This window comes from Panthera leo, chromosome C1, assembly GCF_018350215.1.
Source record: "Panthera leo isolate Ple1 chromosome C1, P.leo_Ple1_pat1.1, whole genome shotgun sequence".
NCBI classification, from domain to species: Eukaryota; Metazoa; Chordata; class Mammalia; order Carnivora; family Felidae; genus Panthera; species Panthera leo.
Genome location: NC_056686.1, coordinates 204959021 through 204973841, shown reverse-complemented (window position 1 = coordinate 204973841; position 14821 = coordinate 204959021). Strand labels below are relative to the sequence as shown.

Sequence of the window (14821 nt, the reverse complement as noted above, 5' to 3'; positions counted from 1 at the left end):
GCCATTGTCATTGGCAGTCCAGTTGAAAGAAAGGGGAAGCTACTTTACTTTTAACGTGTAGGGAATTCTCTTTTACAGTTTTTAATTTAAAATTAGCTGTTCTCAGGGCACCTGGGTGGCTCAGGCAGTGAAGCGTCCGACTTCGGCTCAGGTCATGATCTCATGGTTCGTGGGTTCGAGCCCCGTGTCGGGCTCTGTGCTGACGGCTCGGAGCCTGGAGCCTGCTTCGGATTCTGTGTCGTCCTCTCTCTCTGTGCCTCCCCTGCTGGCCCTCTGTCTCTGTCTCTCAAAAATGAATAAATGTTCATTTTTTTTTTTTTTTTTTTTAAATTAGCTGTTCTCAGAGCACCTGGGCGGCTCAGTCAGTTGAGCGCCTGACTCTTGATTGCGGCTCAGGAAGAAAGACTGAAGAACTTCCAGATTGGACTGGTTGGACTAAAGAGACATATCAGCTAAGTGCAGTTTATGCTTCTGCATTAGATCCTTGGATAGCCAATTACATTAGGAGAGCAATTCGTGAAAACTGAACAGCTCCACGGCTTGCATACCGTTACCCTGATAACTGCGCTGTGGTTACGCATGATGCTAACGTTAGGAAAACAGCGGTCAAGGGCGCATAGGGATGTTTCTGTACTATTTTTGCAAATTTTCAAAAATCTGAAATTACATCAAACCAAAACGTTAAGAGTAAAAGATATTTAAAGTAATACTTGATGCTTCATAAAAACCCAAATGTCCATAAACGGTCTGTAACGAGGATCCATTGTCGTATGTTTGTGCAACGGATGCTCTGTGGCATAAAAAATGTAACCACCACTGGTACGCATCCTGTATGATTCCATTTATGTGACGTTCGAGAGCAGATGAAACTAAGTCCTGGTTGATGGAGGCGAAAGAGTGGTTCCCTGGGAGAGGGTGTTATTGCTCGGTGGGAGCCTGAGGGAGCCTTCTGACTTTCTGGAATTGTTCTCTACCCTCCTCTGGGCAGTAGTCACAGGGAGGGAGACACATAGTCAGACGCATCAAGTCGCACATTTACCATCCGTGTACTTACTATCCCAAGCTTATAATAAAAAACAAGGAAAACAAAAACAAAAGGAAGGTAATACTAAATGCTGACCATGGGCTAACTGGTTTGGATTGCTGTTTGGAGCGATCATTGAGATACATTTTCCAGAAGGCCATTTGGCAGTAAGTGTGACAACTGAATTCAGCTTCTTCTGTGGTTCTCAGGAAACAATTCGCTATTTAGACTCCAGGTGAAGTACAAAGACAAACGCTGAAACAATCCGGATATGTACGTCAGGAATTTTTTTGACCACTGGAAAAAAAATTTAAATTCCTATCACCTATTGAATTATAACACAACTCTGAAAAATCGCATAATTGAAGTATGTTCAGTAATGTGGGGAAATGTTCATGATGGTAGTAAAAAAAGCTAATTCCAAAATCGTATGCGTATGCATATCCATAACTTACACATTCTATATTTGCATAGAAATAAAAGGAAGCAAAATTCTAAGGCATTAACATTTTTTTCCCCAGGTTGCAAAATTCATGCAGGATTTTTGTTTTCTTCTTTTTACTTTTTGGTATCTTCTGCTATTGCTAACATAAACGCGAATTGCTTTAAGAGTTGACAATTATAAAGATCAATTTCAAGATATTTGATATCTTCCTAGCCGAAAATCATCAAAAGATCAAAATTCAGAAAGAAGGGGGGAAAAAAAACCCAACTTCTAACAGAGCCTCTTTTCACTTGTCATGATTTTAACAAAATCTCTGATGTCTATTTCACGGCCACCTTTTAAGTCACCTTGTAAGAGAGGGTGATTTTTTTTTTTTTTTAACTGCCAAGAAATGTGTTCTCCACCAATGAGGTCCTGGACTCTCTGTTCCCAATGTTCTACCCCAGGGGGACTTCTATTCACCATAACCCAGTCTTCCTCTCAGCCACAGGAGTCCTTGCTTTGTGGGCTGTTTCCCATACAATTCTATGGCAACGAAGATTTTTGCCACGTGGAAAAATCAAAACATACCTGAAGATTACAGAGAGTGCATTTATTTCTCCTGCCAACACGATCACCAAAATAGATGGCATTAACAAAAGCAAGAATGAATCTGACGGGTAGTTTTTTTGTATTAAACGAATGAGTGTAAAAATGCCAGTGAGCATCTGGGGACTTTGGGGCAATATTCAAAATGGTTCAAGGAAACTGTTACTCCCTTTTCCGCCCCCTCTCAAGATCCCAGGTGGTTATTTCCTTCCCCATCCATCCACCCTGCCCTGCGTGTGAGGAGTTGTTTTCTTCGATTCTTAAAACACTTTGCTGAGGAGTCCATACCGAGTTCGAAGCAGGAGTGAGAAGAAAATGTGCCTCATAGTCGTCACTGGATTTTTCAGTATCTCATTTTCTTCCTATGTGGAATGTATCCCACCAGGCGAGGAGAATAATAAAGACCAGCGGAGGCCCCCAATTTTAGCATTTTCCTAGATTCCTAACACAGAAAGAAGCACTCTACTTGTGTTGCCAGGAAACTGTGACAGTATTTTCTCCCAAGAAAATTCTGTGCCAAATAAAATGCAAAAGTGCCTTTGCTCAAGACGGAATTCTTATCAGGACAGCAGAGGGTTTAATAATTGACAAAAAACTGGAACAACGGAAGTGACAGTGCTTTTGTTAAAAAACTTAAACATGTTGACATCTTCATTATAAGTCAAGAAAATTAGAATTAGACAAGGCCTGCTGTCAACAGCGTTCCAAAACATAGTAATGTAATCACAGTTTTTTAAGCTGACAAGTATTTTTACCATAACCAACGTCATGCAATACCTAAACTCCCCTCGCGGTGTCCAAACGAAGAAAGTAGACCAATTAAAAAGTTGTTCATTAATCAAAACCCTTTATCAGTTTCCTGGATAAAAAGGAAGGACCTGGCACTGAAAAAACAAAACAAAACAAAAACAAACAAAAAAACCCATTATGCTAAAAGAAGACACAGCCAGGTAGTCAGGGATAAAACGAACCCAGTTGTCACAGGAGAGAGCAGGCTACCTCGTTTCTGCCGAGAAAGAGGTTGAGTGCAGCATACCCTTACCTACGTGCTTCGTTCGACAGGAAGTACGAAAGCACCCGCCATGTTCCAGGCCCATGTGAGGCCCTGGGGGTGCACAGGAGAAAGAGGGATCTGCCCCTTGCCACCACCCCCCCACACCCAACTACACAAAAAGGATAAAACTAATGATCTAATCGCAGTTATGCGCAAGTTGGCAAAGCAGTAGGGACCAGCACATTCTGCTTGCAAGGGAAGACCCACACCGGCCCCCTCCAGTGAGAGGAGTTTGTTACGTGATTCCTCAGGAAGGAAGGAAAGGCTTCTGGCAGCCACACAGCCAGTCTCTGTCCCTGAGGCCCCCCCTGAGCCCTGCCATCCTGAAGGTCAACAGTCCCTCCAGCACCTGCCCTCAGAAGTGGCGCCCATCACACTCAAGCCTCAGCTTCCTGCTCCACTTGGAGTTTTCTCTTCTGCTTCAACACTTGCTGTGGGCTTTCTGCCCTCCTTGCGACCCTGAACTTCTGCTTTTCCACTGCTTTCTCTGTCTCGAGCCTTCTGCCAATGGCCTCCTCTTTCTCTCTGAAGTCCAGGACCACTCCACCATTTCTGTCCCTGTCTCTGGGTCTTGCATTCAGACTCCCTCAGGGAGCAATGAGATTGGCCCCATCAGTCTCTCTCCAGGGTGCAGTGTCCCAACTCGGTGAGGTTCTCGCACCAGATCGTGTCATCAGATGCTGACCAGCCTATAGAAAGCTGCCATTGATTGGAGGGCTGCTCCCCAATCCAATCAGATTGTGGCCATAATGATGGGGTTCCAGGATTAAAACTGTGGTATGAAAATTAGTAAAAGGAAACCTCCTTTGGAAAGAAACCCAGCGGCCAGCAGGGGGAGCCCTCACACCCCACCACTCCTCAGCCAATCGCAGACCCAACAGGAAGAGAAAGAAGTCTACCCCAGGCACAGGAAGAAAGGTTTTCTCCTTGCCCAGCAACAGCCCAGCCAGTGAGAGGCTGTCACAACTCAGCCAATGAAAAGCCATTATCTGACAAACCCCCCCATTTATTCCAATGGACTTTTTGTTTGTAACAGCCCTCCCAACTTCCCCCTTCCCTCTACAAAAGAGCGTTCCTCTCCTCTGTTCCCAGGACTTGCCTTGGTTTTGCTGTAGTTTGCTTGTCCCGAATTGCAATTCTTTGCTAATCCTGAATAAACCCATTTTTGTTACAAAATGACTGACGGTTTTATTTTTAAGGTTCCCAACAGCAACCTAGGTCTTAAGAAACCATTAGTGGTCTCTTTCCTCCTGAGGAGGTTGTGGGTGAAGGTGATACTCGAGTTTCATGAAGAACCCCACACAGATACCAGGGCTTGATTTCATGTTAGTGCCATGTCCCCCGTTACCATTTTTTTTACTTAAAAAAAATTTTTTTTAATGTGTATTTTTGAGAGAAAGAGTGAGAGAGACGGAGTGTGAGTGGGAGAAGGGCAGAAAGAGAGAGAGACACAGAGTCCAAAGCAGGCTCCAGGCTCTGAGCTGTCTGGCAGGGGCTCGAACTCACAAACCGCGAGATCGTGACCTGAGCTGAAGTCAGACACTTAACCCACTGAGCCACCCAGGTGCCCTGCTGTTCCCCATTTTTTAAATGCTTCGGCACCAGGGCCCCTCGATAACCCCCACAGACGTCACCATTCAATCCCCCACTCCTTCCCATTAGGCACAGCGACACCCCAAGAGCCTTTCTTATCACCAGGTCCCAGTCCCCAGTTCTGATTGGGCACATGGCATGAAATCGATTTCCCATCCCCCTCGTCTACAGGATGAAGACCACATTCTGCAGGAAGCCACACTCAGGCTTCAGCCTGAAACTCTGGCTCTGGCCCCAGACGCCAGCTCGAAACACCATACCAATGTCTTCATGCAACCTGGGCTCGACGTTCTCCATCTGTCTTTCCGGGTCCGCTCTCCGCCTCTCTCCAGCGAGGCTGACCTAGGTCGACTGCATCAGGCAGCCTCCCGATCTCCCCGGCTTCTGACTGCATTTGGTCCAAGGGAGACACTGGCAACATACGAGAGGGCACATGGAGAGCGAGTTGGTAACAGATCTCCCCCACTCCTCCTGCCAGCCTGTGGCTATGTTTCTCTACTAATGGTCTTGGCTCCTGTCAGGAGTCTCTCTCTCTGGCAGCTAAGCTCTCACCGGGTCTGAGCTTACCAGGACCTTGTCTTCTCCTCTTGCTTTTTGAGGCTGAAGGCATTTGCTCCGAGATGCTGTCCTCCCCTGTCGGTTTTTTCCCACACTGCCTACACCTTTTGTAAATGATCCCGTCTTTGAACTCCCTTCAATTGCCTTCCCTGTTTTTGAAAAAATTTAAATAGACTTTAGTTTTTAGAGCAGTTTTCAATTTGCAGAAGGTTTCACTGATGCATTAAAAAAATTTTTTTTTTTAATGTTTACTTATTTTTGAGAGAGAGAGAGAGAGAGAGTGCGAGTGAGGGAGGGGCAGAGAGAGACGGAAACACAGAATCCAAAGCAGGCCCCAGGCTCTGAGCTGTTAGCACAGACCCCACTGCGGGGCTCGGACCCACAAACTGCAAGATCATGACCTGAGGAGAAGTGGACGCTTAACCAACGAAGCCACCCAGGAGCCCCGGATGCCTTTTTATTAACTAAATTCCATACTCTATTCAGACTTCCTTAGTTTTTACCTAACATCCTTTGTTTCTATTCCAGGGTTCCATCCAGGATACCACAATTACATTTAGTTTTCATGTGTTCTCCTGGCTAGGACATTGGTCACGCTTTCCTTGTTATCTACGACCTTGGCAATTTCGAAGAGTGCAGGCCAGCGATTTTGCAGAATGCCCCTCAGCTAGGGTTTGCCTGGTGTCTTTCTCATGATTACACGGAAAGAAGAACACACATGTGGAGTGCCGCTTCCGACATGTATCAAGAGTGTTTCATTTACCTACATGCATCAAAACCACATTCTGTCAACAGGACTTGACCGCTGTTGACGTTAACACTGATTACTGGCCCACGTGGTGTCTGTCAGGTTTCCACTCTGGAAAATTACTCCTTTCCCCCCTTCTTTTTCCCCCGTTGTACCCTGTGCAACTCACACTTAAGGGAAGTTACGTTTTTCCTCCTTGAAGGTGAAGTTGGACTTGTGGTGGGTTGTTTTTTTTTTTTTTTTTAAGGTCAAATATACGTAACATAAAATTTGCCATTTTAACCATTTTTAAGGGTTTCTTTTTTTTTTTAACGTTTGTTTATTTTTGAGACAGAGAGAGCGACAGAGCATGAACAGGGGAGGGTCAGAGAAAGAGGGAGACACAGAATCTGAAACAGGCTCCAGGCTCTGAGCTGTCAGCACGGAGCCCGACGCGGGGCTCGAACTCACGGACCGTGAGATCATGACCTGAGCCAAAGTCGGACGCTTAACTGACCGAGTCACCCAGGCGCCCCTGGGGTTTTAATCACCCTTTAATCTCTTGCCTGCTGGGAACCCAGGCTGAACGTGTCGCTCTTCACCAAGAATGACAACGTGTCTGAGTGTTTTATCATTTGAGATTTCCAGGTGAAGAAAAGAAATTCTCACCTTTTCAGCTGTTTGATTCCTACTGCACTTTTAGCCCCTATCAAGACTTCATGGGCCTCCCCAGGGATGGTGAGCCACTCCTGCTAGGGTCTCCCTGGCCACATATGAATCCTATTATTATGTTATCATCAGCCTATTATTATTATTATTATCAACTCGTACCCAATTATTATTATTAGCCTACATATTCTATTCTGGTATTTTTTTTTTTTTTTTTTTTTGCATCGCACCATTTTCTTTGTGGCTTTCCCAGGGCAGGAACTAGATCTCATTTATCTTTGTATCTTTAAGGCTGAGGACCACCCCAGAGACACAGTAGCTGCTCAAGAAATAAAGGAAGAAAAGATGGGATAGAAGCAGAAGGTGGCCTATTTTCTCCAAAGATTAAAGAGGGTGTTTATACCTGACAGTGGTGAGGGGGTGAGAAAATCCACACTCACCATTACATATCTTAGAACACCTGTTCTGTGAGACAAGTTGGTGTTGAAAGGCATTATATATGTATTTCCACCCGGCAGTTCCACATGCAGAAATTTAAATTAAGGAAATAATCAAAGACTGAACTCAGTCTTGGCAGTGATGTTTTTTTGGTTTCTTTCGTTTTTGGATTTGACACCAAAAACAAAAGCAACCAAAGCAAAAATAAACTAGTGGCACTACATCAAATTAAAAAGCTTCTGCACAGGGGCGCCTGGGTGGCTCGTGGGTTAAGCGTCTAACTCTTGGTTTCAGCTCAGGTCATGATCTCACAGTTTGTGAGATCGAGCCCTGCACTGGGCCCCATGCTCCAGTGTGGAGCCTGCTTGAGATTCTCTCTCTTCCCCTACCCTGCTCTCCCTCCCCTGCCCTCAAAATATATAAACTAAAAAAACAAAATAAAATTAAAAAAAAAACTTCTGCATAGCAAAGGAAACCATTAACAAAATGAAAAGGCAACCTATCAAATGGGAGAAAACATTTGCAAATCACGTATCTGAGAAGGGGAATTAATATCCAAAATATACAAAGACCTCATACAACTCAATAACGATTGTTTTTCAAATACTGGGCAGAAGATCTGAAAGATCTTCCTCTACAGTCCTCTGCTGTAGCAGCTGAGCTATCGAAGGGTACTGAAAAGACACTTTGCATTGGAAATGCATTGGAAGGGATGTGGAGCAAAGGGAACCCTTGAGCACTGCTGGTAGGAATGTAAACTGGGGCAGCCACTACAGAAGCAACACGGGTGTTCCTCAAAAAATTAAAAATAGGGGCGCCTGGCTGGCTCAGTCAGTAGAGCATACAACTCTTGATCTCAGGGTTATGAGTTCGAGCCCTTCGCTGGGTGTAGAGACTCTTAAAAATAAAATCTTTAAAAACAATTAAAAACACAAATACAACATGATCTAGCAGTTCTATTCCTAAGTATTTATCTGAGGAAAAAAAAAAAAAAACACTCACTCCAGGGGCACCCGGGTGACTCAGTCAGTTAAGCATCTGACTTTGGCTCAGGTCATGATCTCACGGTCTGTGAGTTCGAGCCCCACGTCAGGCTCTGTGCTGACAGCTCAGAGCCTGGAGCCTGCTGCGGATTCTGTGTCTCCCTCTCTCTCTGCTCATCCCCTGCCGCATGCTGTCTTTCTCAAAAATAAATGAACATTAAAGAAATTAAAAAAAAAAAAGAAAACACTAACTCCAAAAGATTTCAGCATTATTTATAACAGCTGAGATTTGGAAATAACTTGAGTGTCCGTTGATGGATGAATGGATAAAGAAAATGTGCCACACACACACACTAAAATATTTGGCCATAAAAAAGAAGGAAATCTTGCCATTTTAGAGAATATGGATGGAATTTGAGGGCATCATCTTAGTAAAATAAGTCAGAGAAAAACAAACACCATATGATCTCATTTACACATGAAATATGAAACAAAAAACTTGAATTTATAGAAAAGAGAACAGATTGATGGTTGCCAGAGGCAGTGGGGGTGGGGTGGGTGAAATGGGCGAAGGTGGTCACAAAATACAAACTTGAAGTCACAAAATAAATAAATCATGGGGATGTAATGGCTCGGTGACTATAGTTAATAATGTATATCTGAAAGTTGCTAAGAGAGTAGATCTTAAAAGTTCTCATCACAAGAAGAAAAACTGCAATTACGCGTGATGATGGATATTAACTAGACCTACTGTGATCATTTCACAATATTCACAAATATTGAGTCATTCTGTTGCGCACCTGTAACTAATATAACATTATGTGTCAATGACATCTCAATTTAAAAAGACAATCAGGGGCACCTGGGTGGCGCAGTCGGTTAAGCGTCCGACTTCAGCCAGGTCACGATCTCGCGGTCTGTGAGTTTGAGCCCCGCGTCGGGCTCTGGGCTGATGGCTCGGAGCCTGGAGCCTGTTTCCGATTCTGTGTCTCCCTCTCTCTCTGCCCCTCCCCCGTTCATGCTCTGTCTCTCTCTGTCCCAAAAATAAATTAAAAACGTTGAAAAAAAAAATTAAAAAAAAAAAATAAAAAGACAAACAGAGGCACTGGGGCAGCTCAATTGGTTGAGCATCTGACTCTTAATTTTGGCTCAGGTCATGTTCCCAGGGTCTTGGGATCAAACTCACTATCTCTCTCTCTCTCTCTCTCCTCTCCCATTGCCCTTCTCCCTCCTTTGCTCTCTAAAAATAAAAAAATAAAATTAAATAAAAAAGACAGTCAAGGTATGTGGAAAGGTACTCGTACAAAGATGTTATTTTTAATGCAAAAACCAGACACAGCCTAAAAGCCCAGCAACAGGCTAACTAAATTATACTTTGACCATGCTATGGAGTAACACAGAACGAAAAATGAAGTTGAACATTTACCGAGTGATTATCTTCGGGCAGTGGTATAATGGGCTTGGATTTAACTTCTTGGTATTTTTCCAAGTTTCTCATCTGAACCATGTCTGTAACTAGGAAAAAATGGTCGAAGTTTCCTTTTCAAAGGGGCTTTTACCATTTCAAACTGGAACATCAAAGATCATCAAAAGGTGAAGTTCGACCTGTTGGCCAGTTGAGTTTTAACCCCGCCAAAAGGCGGCAGCAACTTCGACCACTGCCTCCAGCATCACTATCCGCGTCCTGAGCACATTAAGGGTGGTGGGCCCCGGGAGAAGAGAAGTTGGAGCCTCCCGTCTCTGTTTGCCAGTTTCTTCAGCCTCCACCTCTGACCTGGCCCCCGGACATGGGCTTTTTTTGCTTGTTTTTAAAGCTCCTCTAATTGGCGCTAATGGCCAGCCACAGGTGGAAACCCACGGTTCTGTTCCATTGTGCCCATGTGCAGATGCGGCCCAGGGAAGTTCCCTGAGTCACAGAGGCGGAGCCAGATCTAGGTGTCCTGATTCCTAAGATGGTTCTTTGCACGTTCGCAAGCCAGTAAAATCAAGGGTGGGTTTTCGTGGATTGACACACCTGGAGGGCCCCGAAGGCTTCAAGAAGGAAATAGGAGTACAAAGACTTGCGTAAACAACGGATCTTCGATCCCTGCCTCAACCCAACTGTAAGACGATGTCTGCGCAAATAGTTATCAAAAAGTATTTATTGAGCACGGTACAATTTGGAAAGACCACTCCGGTCTAACAGGGTGACGCGGAACGGCACTGCACCGTCTATCTGAAGGCAACTGAGTTGAGTAAGCAGCGATGATTAAAAAAAAAAAAAAAAAAAAAAAATCAAAATACCGTTATATCCACGCTGGCTTTATCGCAGGAAAAAAAAAAACACCAAAAACCCAAAACCAAAAAACCACCACAATTGTAACCAGGCGTTTGCCCTTCTACTCAGTCCCAGGATCCCTGCCTCTTGATCTTGGCTACTACCAAGGAGGTTCTCTTACAGTTACCCTTGCACACTGAGAGCAACGCGTTCTCTTTCCACCCAGCCTCCGCCCTGCTCCCAACCAGCCCCAACACCTCACACCTGCTCAATGAGACAGATAAAATGAAACCCTGGAGTTTTTCCCTGGAAGGTGCATGGTGGAGAGAAGTTTAGACTCGGGAGTCAAAAGGTCTCACTGTGTGGACACCAGGGAAGTCCTCCATAAAGCATTTAACCTTCTAGGAGTCGGAACCTGCCTGTGAAAGTCATGACTACCAGGAAATCTCTGAGGTCCACTCTGACTTAGTCAATGACAGCTTTGTACAAACCCGGCCCAGCCCCGGTTTGTAAAAGATGTAGTTAATCTTTAACTAACCAGTGCTATGGTGTTACAGGAGAATTTGTAAAGGAGGCCCTTAATCATTTCCACATTTGTCCTGTTTTAAGAATTAAAATAAATTCAGCAAATGTGGGAGGTGAGAAAAATTCGATTTGTTGCATTCTAAAGTCACCCAAATGAAAACACTTCTCTACTGTTTGAAGGACCTAAATCGGCGTCCAAGAGCTGCCTGCCTTCTAGGCTTGGTGGGGAAAAAACTGATTTTCAATATTTAGTCTTCAACTAAAAAAATCTTTCATATCTTATCTTGAATTTTTAGCTCTCTCTTCCTTTTTCATCATCTATAGTGCGTGCAGTCGTGTTTGGGATGGGAAGGAGACAACCCCTACCATTCTGTTCGCTGAAGCAAGAAGAGAGGTCTTTGCAAGAAATCTGCTTATCTTGCTTTTAAAAGGCAGGTTTAATTTTGCAGTCTGCACTCACGTATTCACAAAATTCACTGATCTCCCACGTGAAGAAAATAATGAGCACACCAGGCAAGTTTCCTGCATTCTGAGAGCTTATCACGCGCTGGAGACTGGCAATAATCAGCCACACAAAGGCATGTTTGCACAATGTGATACATGCTATAATGAAGAATCACAGGAAACAAAGAGAGCCTATAAGAGGGGGAGTGAGATTGGAAGGTGAGCAAAGGTGTCTCTTGAACTGACCTTTGAAGCTGAGGGATGAGTGGGACTGTTTGGAGAAAGGACAGGCAGCTGAGGCAGACCAGGGGCTGGGTCGAGGCCAAAAGTCCCAGGGGTGGGGGAAGCGAGGAGAGCTGCTGGAGAGAAGTTTTCCAACCACCCCCTTAAGGTCCTATTAATTGCCCAGGGCAGGTGTCAATCATTTTCCTTTGGGAACTCTCCCTGGATTTGCAAAATACTACTCTTCCCAAGTCACCTGAAACAGACTCATCTTTAAAAACGTTCGTTAACTTCTCAAATGCATCAAATGCTCTTGTGGGGTATTTTTCCCCTCAACACAATGACCTCTTACCATGAACTTTTAGCTTCCTCTTAGTATTTCATGATCTATTGTAAGTGAAGTCATGTGTTGGACGGGAAGGGGGACACCCCTACTATGTGGCTGAGTGCCCCGGCTTTCTAAGCAGGTAGAAGACAATTCTTTGTAAGAAATCTGCTTGTTGCACTTAAAGAAAAAAATTTTTTAACGTTTATTCATTCTTTGAGAGACAGAACAGAGCTTGAGCAGGGGAGGGGCAGAGAGAGGAAGACAGAATCTGAAGCAGGCTCCAGGCTCTGAGCTGCCGGCACAGAGCCCGACGCGGGGCTCGAACTCATGGACCATGAGATCATGACCTGAGCTGAAATTGGACCCTCAACCGACAGAGCCACCCAGGCACCCTGCTTATCTGAGTGCTTTTAAAGCATAAGAGGATCCTTGTCCAGAATTTAGTTTCCTCACCAAAGGTAATGTTTCAAACACTTTGAAAAGCACTAGTGGGAAAATGCACACTTCTTCAGCTTCCTGAATTCAAGAAACAGGGGAAGCGTGTGGGGAGAGAACAACAAAAAGCAGTCTGTGCATCCACCTGTGTGTGTAAATGGCATACGTGCGTGTGTGTGTGAATAGAAAAAGCTGTGCCACATTTCCAGTACGTGACGGTTCTTCTCTCCTGACTCTGTCCCGTTTTTAAGACAAGGCAAAAGGAAAGGTGGGTGGGTCTCAAATTTATCTAAAAGTTACTAGATGTTGGGGCGCCTGGGTGGCTCAGTCGGTTAAATGTCTGACTCTTGGTTTCAGCTCAGGTCATGATCTCACGGTGTCGTGAGTTCTAGCCCTGCATTGGGCTCTGGACTGGCAGCACAGAGCCTACCTGGGATCCTTTCTCTCTCCCTCTGCTCCCCCTCCCACTCTGTTTCTGTATCTCTCAAAATAAATAAGCTTAAAAAAAAATTAAAAGTTACTAGATGTCATGTGGCACCGAGAAGAAACAAAGAAAAAGAAAATTATAGAGGGTTTTTCTAGAATGGAATACACCCCCACCCTCTCCAATAAATTCTGTAATTCGATGCTCACAATATCCCATCCCACATCGAAGCCAGGTTCTTCTTCAGTTACCAGATCTAGAAATCTACTCATAAATAAATGCCACCTTCCGGTCACCAAACCGGCTCCCCGCCCCCAAAAGTAGTTGCAATTGTAAATACGTTGCTTCTTTCCTTGGCGCCTTGTACCTCTCCCAGGGAAAGGGCAGCTTCTGTGGGTGCCCAGGGCAGGTCACGGCAGCAGAGAGCCCCCCACCGCCCCCGCATTTGCAGCTTCTGTGGTCCCTCCCGCCCGGAGTCTCTGTGCACTGCGCTGGCTCCCCGAAGCCGCAGTGGGTTGTATAACCACACTCTCCGAAAGCCTGGAGGGGAGCGCGGGGAGCCTTTTTTTCTTGACAGCATCTGTCAAAAGTCCCTGGTGCCAGTTAATAAGAGACCCACTCGGCAGGGCAGGGGTGGCGTCTCGGACCCCCTGTTGGTAGGGGGTGGGGGTTGTGGACCTCTCCAGGAGCGGTATTTAAACCTGAACTTCTGTCCTTCGAGCTGGAAATGCAGGGCAGTGAAGGGCACACGGAGCCCCTTGGGTGTGGACCAGGGAAGGGGGGATGGGAGGAAACTCATGAATCCCTGGGGTGGGGGCTGGGGGGGTTCGCAGAATTTCTCTCCGGAGAAGCCTCTCGTGAAAATGTCAAGGACATCTCCCCTCCTCTTTCCAATTACGTAACTCTTACACGTTTGGGAGGATATTCGCGAACATACATTTCACTTACGAAGGCAGAAAGTCTTTAGACTGCATCTAAAGCTCCTGGTGCATCTGATGTCGGAACAGACCTGGCTGCGACCTGGCCGCCTCAGAGGTGGCATCCTGGTGACCGGAGCCCCCCCTCCCCCCCCATACCCGGCGCCGGGAGCCGGGTCGCCGCCTGGGATGGCGCTCGCGGGTCCCCGCGTCGCGGAGTCTGCAGGCCCAGCACGTCCGCAGGCTGCCCCCTCCCCCACCGCGGAGAACACCTGGCAGCGGTTACCTGCGGGGCCGAGACTCTCCGCAGCCCGTTGGCCGGCCCCCCGCCGCCCTTGCCGTTGGCGTCAGACAGATGCCGGAGCCCCAGCGCCCGCGCCGCGTCCTCCGCGGGGTCCGCGCGGTTCTCCGGGGGGCCTTCCTCCGGCGCCGGGAAGAGCCCGCAGCGGCGCTGGAAGCGAGCGACGAGCTGGGAATCCTGCAGGCTCCGCAGCAGCTCGGCCATGGTGAGCCCGGGGCCGCGCGCCGCCGCCGCCGCCGCCGCCGCCACGCCGATGCCCTCGGCTCGCACTGTCCCCGCCGCTCTCGCTCCAGCCGGGCCGGGCACTCCGGGCGGAGGGCGGGCGGGGCCCGGGGCGCCGGCCAACAGGTGCGCCGCTCGGGTCCTAGCGCCGCCCCGCGCGCGGGCGCCCAGGTGGCTGCCTCCACCTTGCGCGGGGCGCGTCCCGCCCTCCTGTCCCTCCCGGCGGGCTCGGGCGGGCTCGGGCAGTCCCCGGCGTCCGGCCCGGTCGCTACTGGGCGGAGGCGCACAGGTGTCTCAACCGCACCCCTCTTCGCGCCCCCGCACCCCCAATCCCTTTGGGCCGGTGCAGACGTGCCACCTAATGGGAGCGGCCGAGCACAGCGCGGACCTGAGCGGGTCCTTCCTGCCATGCGCGGGCTGATCCCGTAGTGACCCCACTTTCACTATTGAGCCCAAGGTGAGGTCGGACTGCCTTCCAGCTCCCTCACCCAGCCGTCTACTCCTGCCTTTCTTTGCCTGCTTCGCGCAAGAATGGGCCCCCTCAGGAAGGTGCCCAAGTTCTTCCCAAACTGATGCAACGTCTCCCCGAAGCCCGACCTCCTCGACCTTGCTCAAGAACGGAGGGAGTTGAAAGCACACCCTGAATCATCCTCCGAGTCCTTGCCCC

At 47.3% G+C, this 14821-nt stretch overlaps 1 protein-coding gene across 8 annotated transcripts in view; it reads right to left on the bottom strand.

Moving 5' to 3' along the window:
* Nucleotides 1–14164, bottom strand: part of SGPP2 (sphingosine-1-phosphate phosphatase 2) — a 108034-nt gene extending 93870 nt beyond the window's left edge. For 3 of the 8 annotated variants that reach the window (XM_042950287.1, XM_042950283.1, XM_042950288.1), the window contains exons 1-2: nucleotides 13663–13777; nucleotides 5272–5411 (exon numbers count right to left, since the gene is read on the bottom strand). In XM_042950287.1, coding sequence (XP_042806221.1) covers nucleotides 5272–5411; nucleotides 13663–13756 — 234 coding nt within the window. In that variant the 5' untranslated portion in view covers nucleotides 13757–13777. Of the gene's footprint in view, nucleotides 1–4981; nucleotides 5116–5271; nucleotides 5412–13651; nucleotides 13778–13917 lie in introns of those variants that run through there. The other 5 variants (XM_042950284.1, XM_042950289.1, XM_042950285.1 and 2 more) reach the window with 4 other exon arrangements.
* Between the last annotated feature and the right edge of the window lie 657 nt (nucleotides 14165–14821).